This window comes from Sus scrofa, chromosome 7 (genome assembly GCF_000003025.6).
Source record: "Sus scrofa isolate TJ Tabasco breed Duroc chromosome 7, Sscrofa11.1, whole genome shotgun sequence".
Taxonomy (NCBI): domain Eukaryota; kingdom Metazoa; phylum Chordata; class Mammalia; order Artiodactyla; family Suidae; genus Sus; species Sus scrofa.
Window position 1 is genome coordinate 58,542,445 of NC_010449.5, and position 7,624 is coordinate 58,550,068.

The window sequence follows — 7,624 nt, forward strand, 5'->3', positions numbered from 1 at the left end:
TCCCTGCCCCCACCCACCCCCAGTCCGGAAATTCACTTGTTCTGGGGCTATGGGAAAAGGGAACTGTGCGGCTCCCTCCCTCCCCAGGGGGTGGTGGCAGAGGCTGTGGCTGCAGCCACCCCTTTCAGGCCTCCTGCCCTGAAGGCTCTAGCTAGCCAGCTCCTACCATTGGTTCTGAGAACACGAGGAGGGGGCAGGCCAAAGAGGTTATTGCCCCAGAAGCGCCAGTGCCCAGCCTCAGAGCAGCCACAACACTCTCCTCCCTTCCTGCTTCTGGCCTGACTGGCATCCCTGGCTGCCTGCTTCACTGATCATCCCAGCATGGAGGGTGGGGTGAGGGGGTGACTTTCTGGATAGAAGTTAGTGGAAAGTTTAAAAGAAAAAAAAAAAGAAAAAAGAAAAAACCCTGACATGGTCATTTGCAAGTGAGCACTGCCCCCTGCTGGACACTCTAGTACACCCATCTGAGCTACACGCGGCGCAGATACAAGCAAGGAAAAAGCACATCAGCTTAACACCCTTGGCTATATGTCTCAACCTTTTCTTGTATTCAAAATTAAACCCAGTTCTATTTTTTTCAATTTTACTTTTTTTCTTATTTTTTAAAAAAATCTTTTTGTTTGATTGTTTATTCTTTTTTTAAACCCAGTTCTAAACTGAGGCCTCTTTTGCCTTATTGCAGTAGTTTTTCTGAATAAAATCTGTTTTTACCACTTCTAGTTTTTCTTTAATACATCAAATGAGTTTTAAAAGGAAGGGAGCAGCAGGGGAGCTGGATCAAGATGGTGGGGTAGTAAGACGTGGCACTCACCTTCTCCCACAAACACATCAAAAGGAAGGGAACAGGAGTTCCTGCCGTGGCACAGTGCATTAAGAAGCCCACTGCAGGGAGTTCCCGTCGTGGCGCAGTGGTTAACGAATCCGACTAGGAACCATGAGGTTGCAGGTTCGGTCCCTGCCCTTTCTCAGTGGGTTAAGGATCCAGCGTTGCCGTGAGCTGTGGTGTAGGTTGCAGACACGGCTCAGATCCCACGTTGCTGTGGCTCTGGCGTAGGCCGGTGGCTACAGCTCCAATTCAACCCCTGGCCTGGGAACCTCCATATGCCGGGGGAGTGGCCCAAGAAATAGCAACAACAACAACAAAAATTAAAAAAAAAAAAAAAAAGAAGCCCACTGCAGTGTCTCAGGTTGCTGCAGAGGTTCGGGTTCAATCCCCAGCCCCACACAGTGGGTCAAAGGATCCAGTGTTACCACAGCTGCCACACAGGTCACAGCTGTGGCTTGAATTCAGTTCCTGGCCCAGGAACTTCCATATGCCACAGGTATGGCCATAAAATTTAAAAAATTTAAAAAAAAAAAAAAAAAAGGAGAAGGGAGCAAAACCACATGGGCTGTGGCAGGCAGGAATCCTGGCTTTTGTGTGAAGTGTTTGCGGAGAATTTGAAAAGGCAGAAAGGAATAGGGAGGGCGGCACAGCCTGGCAAGGGCTGGGCCAGAGCAAAGGCCCTCGGGATGGAACGTGGGGCAGTGGGAGAGTGATAGTCGAAGGGCCTAGGATACCAGATGAGAGAGAAGGATTCACACCTGCTGGCTTTCACACTGTTTAAAGCCTTGAACTTCTCCCACAAAAAGAATCTGCCCCAGAACCCCAATATATAAAACCAGTCAAAGCTGAGGTGATCTGACCAAGGGCAGAGGGCTAAACCCTCCACCCCAACATACTGTTGTGACCCCTGGGCATCTCTAAACAGAGTCTAAAACCAGAGCTGCAGGCAACAGGGAGCCCCTAAGGCTCCAGTGCCTTCTGACTAACAGGACAGCCGTGTCATAAAAGGAGGGAGGATAGAGCTGCAGTGTCCAGGATGGAGTGAAAGCAGAGGCAGGGAGCCCAGGGTAGCAAAGGGACACTGAGAACTCACTGTACTGCTCCAGCCAGCCTTTCTCCCACACCATGACCTCAGGAAACTAAGTTCAGAGTTTGGGAACCGAAACCCTCCCCTCACCCTTTGTCTACACCACCTATCCTAGCTCCTGGTGAGACTGTCACATCTGTCTCTGCCTCCTGCATCCACCTCATACCACTGCACAAGGAAGACTTTCACAAACATCATGATTAAGAAAAAGAGGAGTTCCCATCATGACTCAGTGGTTAATGAACCCAATTAGGATCCATGAGGATGCAGGTTCAATCCCTGGCCTCGCTCAGTGGGTTAAGGATCCGGCGTTGCTGTGAGCTGTGGTGTAGGTCACAGAGTTGGCTCAGATCTGGCGTTCCCGTGGCTGTGGTGTAGGCCGGCAGCTAAAGCTCTGATTGGACCCCTAGCCTGGGAACCTCCATGTGCTGCGGGTGCGGCCCTAAAAAGAAAAAGACAGAAAAAGAAAATGCTGAGCATACTGCACAAAAGCAAGCTGGCCTCAGAGCATGAGCTCTCCAATGCCAGAGGCTGCCATGCATGTCTAGGAGGGATACTCACGCCAGGAATATCCAAAAGTCTTGACACTAGAAGAGGCAACTTCAAGGCTGCAACACTCCCAGTAACACCTATGAGAACTCGGAACTGTCTCTCCAAGGGAGCAGCAGCTGAACATGTGGCCCTTGATTCCATGTGGGGTCTGGTGACTTCAGGTCCTGGAAGCTTGCTAGAACTGGGCTCCATACAGCTCTGTCAGAATTTAAGATCTAAAAGTAGAATAAGAGGTGCCTGCTTCATTCATACATTCAACTAAAATGTGTTCAGCACTCTGTGTTAGACCCCGAGCCAGATACTGGGGTTTCTGAGGGTCAACAGACCCAGCTTCTGGGAGCACAGAGTTTGATAGGGAGATCAGAGAGGAGCTCCCTGGTGGCTCAGTAGGTTAAGGACCTGGCATTGTCACTGCCATGGTGTGGATTTGATCCTGGCCTGGGAACTTTTGCATGCCGTGGGTGCAGCAAAAAAATAAAAAATAAAAAGACTCAGGCACATACCCACATGAACTGAGAATCATGTTTGGGTCCATTATCCCACTCCTACTTGGAAAGATCTCCCAAGGGCCCAGACCCCTCTCAGCAGGGTTTGTTAAGCACAGGCCAGTTCCCTGGAACAAGATTACCCCCAAAGTTCCATTTGCCAGGGATTTCAGTTCTGCTGTCTGTCGGGACCTCAGCCAGGGCCTTACCCAGAGGAGAACTGAGTCTACTCTAGGGTCTGCAGAACCCTGTTAGCAACTTACAAGGTCTAGAGGGACTATCAGCCAGCTTCTTTCCCCAAACTAATCAGTATGCTAATTAGCATCCACAGTAGGTGACGGAGGCTTTTTCGTTTTGGCAGTACTCACAACAGGTGGATGTTCCCGGGCCAGTGATCAAATCCACCCCACAGTTGTGAACTGTGCCACAGCTATGGCAACACCAGATCCTTGACCTGCTGTGCCACTAAGGAATTTCCATACTTTTTTTCTTTTTAGGGCCACACCCGTGGCACACGGAGGTTCTCAGGCTAGGGGGTCCAATCAGAGCTGTAGCTGCCGGCCTTCGCCACAGCCACAGCAATGTGGGATCTGAGCCACATCTGTGACCTACACCACAGCTCATGGCAATGCTGGATCCTTAACCCACTGAGCAAGGCCAGCGATTGAACCCGCAACCTCATGGTTTCTAGTCAGATTCATTTCCACTACGCCATACCAGGATTTCCAGGAACTTCCAATTCTTGACTCTACAGGAAAACCCACCTGCAAGATTCTAAACCTTGACCCTGTCCCACCTCAGCCAACTGGTGCTAGGACAGGGAGACTCCTGCAAACCTAGAAGCTGAACTTAAAACCTCCTCCACATCAAACTGATATCATTCCTAAGGAATAGGTTACTGAAAGCAATCATTTAAACTTGGGGCAGGAATCCATACTGATGACGTCAACTGCCTCCCCACAGCAGGTGTTACAGCCCAAGATTTACTAATTAGTCTGCTGAGCAATCTTCATTAAGGACCAAAGCCTACCTACCTTTCTAGAAAAGGGAGGTTGAGAGGGCATAGGTACTTGAAGAATAGAATGTAGATAATTTGGGAGTTCCCGTCATGCCTCAGTGGTTAATGAATCCAACTAGGAACCATGAGGTTGTGGTGTTCGATCCCTCACTTAGCGGGTTACGGATCTAGTGTTGCCATAAGCTGTGGTGTAGGTTGCAGAGCCAGCTCGGATCCCGCGTTGCTGTGGCTCTGGCGTAGGCTGGTGACTACAGCTCCGATTAGACCCCTAGCCTGGGAACCTCCATATGCCACGGGAAGTGGCCCTAGAAAAGGCAAAAAGACAACAACAAAAAATTAAAATCTAAATGTAAATTTTCCCCTGGCCACTTTTTATGCCACCCTAGATACTGTAACTTCTTCAAGCTCATATGGGAAATATCTGAGGTAACTAGAAATATGAGAACATCTAGCCCATTGTAAAAGTATGAGTATAAACCAAAGTTTACCCTTTTCATGATTTTTCTTTCATTATGCTAATCATATGTGTTAAGAAGCAGAAAACATTCTTCAGTTGTTAACAAATCCTGCTAGGAACCATGAGGTTGCGGGTTCGATCCCTGCCCTTGCTCAGTGTGTTAAGGATCCGGCGTTGCCGTGAGCTGCAGTGTGGGTTGCAGACGTGGCTCGGATCCCGAGTTGCTGTGGCTCTGGCGTAGGCTGGCGGCTACAGCTCCAATCAGACCCCTAGCCTGGGAACCTCCATATGCCACAGGTGCGGCCCCAGAAAAGACAAAAAAAAAAAAAAAGGAAAGAAAGTGGATAATTTAACCAAATTTGAAAGCAAGTTCAGACCAGGTCAATCTAACAGGATCATGGAGGGCAACAGTTGGCAGGAGTTCTTTTTTTTTTTAATTTTTAGTTCTTTGTTTATTCTCAAATAAAGAACAAATCCCAAACCAGTAAGCCTGCTGCTCTACCCAGTCCCTGCTAGAAACATCTATTTGCACAGCCAAGGTAGCTGTAGACAGCACTTCATTTTCCTGAGCCCTGCTGTACTCACAGGAACTCTTGAGCAGCAGAAAGAGTTGGCAGGCAGAGAGGTTACAGGCCTGAAGGCTATGCTTATTGAACCTCAAGCTCCTAGGACACCAAGCCATGCAGGTAGCCACATGCATGCAGCCACAGCCAGAAAAATGGCAGCCTCTCTGTCCTTTAGGAAGACAGGGCCAGACAGAGTAAAGAGCTTCAGCATGGCAGGGCTGTGATGTGTGAGTCTCTTCTCTAATTAGTTTAATTAGGGCAAAGTTAAGCAAAGGTTTTAGGAATATCTGCCAGTCACAATATGGGCACGTGAGGAGCCAGAGCAGAACCAGGGCTAAAAAAAGAGGCCAGATGGAGTATGAGCCCAGCACAACACAGGAACATGAGGAGCGAGGGCCTAGGAAAAAGCAGAACCAAATTCGGGGGTGGGGGTATGGGTGGGTGGGTGGGTGAGCAGGGATCCAGGATCCATTAAGAGCTTGAATCCTTTAGCCTAACATCAAAGTTCCTCACTACTGGCCCCAGACTTGTGCTCCGGCCTCATCTCCCACCAGTCAATACAACTCTGCTCCAGTAATAACTAAACAGTTATAGCTCATAGTGGCACTCTGCCCCCAAACCCAAAGTCGTTAAAAGGAGTCATGTGGCCACAGGGGCATTTTAAACTCCTTCTTCCAAGGAAAGGCAAGGAACTCTTCAGAGAGAGCTCAAGGTCTTGACATTCTGCTAAGATTGCTCTTGTCTCAAACCCAGGCAAGCATGCTTGAGTCTGCTGCTCCTAGAGTCTCATTAGGTACCCCACCTCAAGGCCACATGCTAAGGATACATAGGTAAATATAACATGCACACACAGCGCTACTAGCAAGGGACTGACAGTACTGCCACCTCTCAACCATTGGGAGAGATGTGGAAAACTCCTGCCGCAAGATCCCCACCACTTCCCCAACCTGGGAATCTCTCCTGCCTATTATCTGGCAACGGCCTCCAATACCTCAAAGTACAGCATGAGGTTTTTCGCTGACAAAATTTTTCCTCTTTTTTTTCTCTTTTTCTTTCTTTTTTCTTCCCTTTTTTTTTTTTAAGGGCCACAGGTGCGGCACATGGACTTCCCACGCTAGGGGTCTAATCGGAGCTACAGCTGCTGGCCTACACCACAGCCACAGCAACGGGGAATCCGAGCCCCTCTGCGAACTACGCCACAGCTCACGGGCAATGCTGGATCCTTAACCCACTGAGCGAAGCCTGGGATGGAACCCGCCTCCTCATGGATACTAATCGGGTACATTACCTCGTGAATCACACAACTGGAATTCCTTCACTCTCATTTTGAATAGTCATTCAGCACTTTTAAGTAGAGTTAGGGGAAAACTGCAATATCCTAAGGTTTTCCTTTTTCTAGTTTACCAACTTGTAAGATAGTCTGTACTTTGCGCGGTCCCCATTCATTTTTGAAAGCAGGATAGCGGGTTTTGTTTTTTGTTTTTTTAAGGCAAGCGGCAAATGTGGGGAACTGACAGGGCCACCTTTTAAGCTAGATTAAATGGCACTAGGCAATCGCAGAGTTGCAAAAAGCGTGGGGGCGAAGATATAAACCCCCCACCTCAGGACAGAGATGCAAAGGGATTCCTAACGCTCCGGCGCCACAAGCTCCACAGCCCCTACACACACACACACACACAGCCGCAGACCCGCAGCGCACGCGCACGGAAAGTGAGCAGACACACACAGGCACGGAACCAAGGTCACCAACGAAGCTACTCCAGCCTCTCTCCCGCCCCAGTGCGAGAAACCAAACCCCACGACCCACTTGACTCCTCACCCGCGGCAGGCGTGTCTCGGGGGCAGCCCCCAAATACCGCGATACCTCGGCCGCTCCTCCCGCTGATTCTGGCTGCACGCAACGTTTCCAGAGCCGCTGGCAGCCTACGCGAACGCGCAGCCTTCTGGGAGCTGTAGTCCACTTGGGAGAGTGCTGCGGGGGACCCCTTACTGCCAGGTTCGTTATTTCCTGTGCTCTCTCCTGGGTCTAGCCTGATTACCTGACCTCCTCACTCCCCACCCCCAATCTCATGCTCTCACCACTGAGGCACTTAATATTTACTGAGCCTCTTATATGTTTTAAGTGCACAGGATAGAGATAAATCAGACTCTTCCCTGCTCTTGAGACAAACAGGGAATTTTGTACAGAATGAGGTCTATGAGGAAGCAGAGGGACCTAAGTAACAGCTAGAGGCAGCGAAGTCCTCTCAGAGGAGCCACCCAAGGTGGATCTTGAAAGATACCAGGAGCTTGGATGGAGTGCCAGAACAGCCCTCCACGTGGGGGACACAGCATTGGCAAAAGGAAAGCAGCAGAAAGTGTATGTTGGCTACACTTCCCTGTCTTCATTCTCCAGCATCCACAGGCCTCCGGATCCCCTTATGTTCCTTGAGGCTGCTCAATCAGTTGCTGATCTCCTTCGATGAGAGTGGAGGTGGGGACCTCTGTGCTCTACCCCTGCCCTTGCCTACAGTGACAGTCTGGCCCAAACCACCCCTCACCCACTGATCCAGCCTTCTACATCTGACTCAGGGAACTCCTCCTTCTAAAAGGCAGAAGGCCTCTATGGCAACTTCAAGACTGCCTCAGCGAAA

The 7,624-nt window shown here is 49.7% G+C and overlaps 1 protein-coding gene across 8 annotated transcripts in view; it reads right to left on the reverse strand.

Annotated features, from left to right (window-relative positions):
• Positions 1-7,037, reverse strand: part of PPCDC (phosphopantothenoylcysteine decarboxylase) — a 43,513-nt gene extending 36,476 nt beyond the window's left edge. For 4 of the 8 annotated variants that reach the window (XR_002345561.1, XM_005666125.3, XM_005666126.3 and 1 more), the window contains exons 1-2: positions 6,811-6,925; positions 2,475-2,680 (exon numbers count right to left, since the gene is read on the reverse strand). Coding sequence is in view for 5 of the 8 variants with exons in the window: in XM_005666125.3 (XP_005666182.1) it covers positions 2,475-2,657 (183 nt within the window). In the remaining 3 variants the exon portion in view is untranslated. Of the gene's footprint in view, positions 1-2,474; positions 2,681-6,810 lie in introns of all 8 variants that reach the window. The other 4 variants (NM_001243368.1, XM_013978052.2, XM_013978053.2 and 1 more) reach the window with 4 other exon arrangements.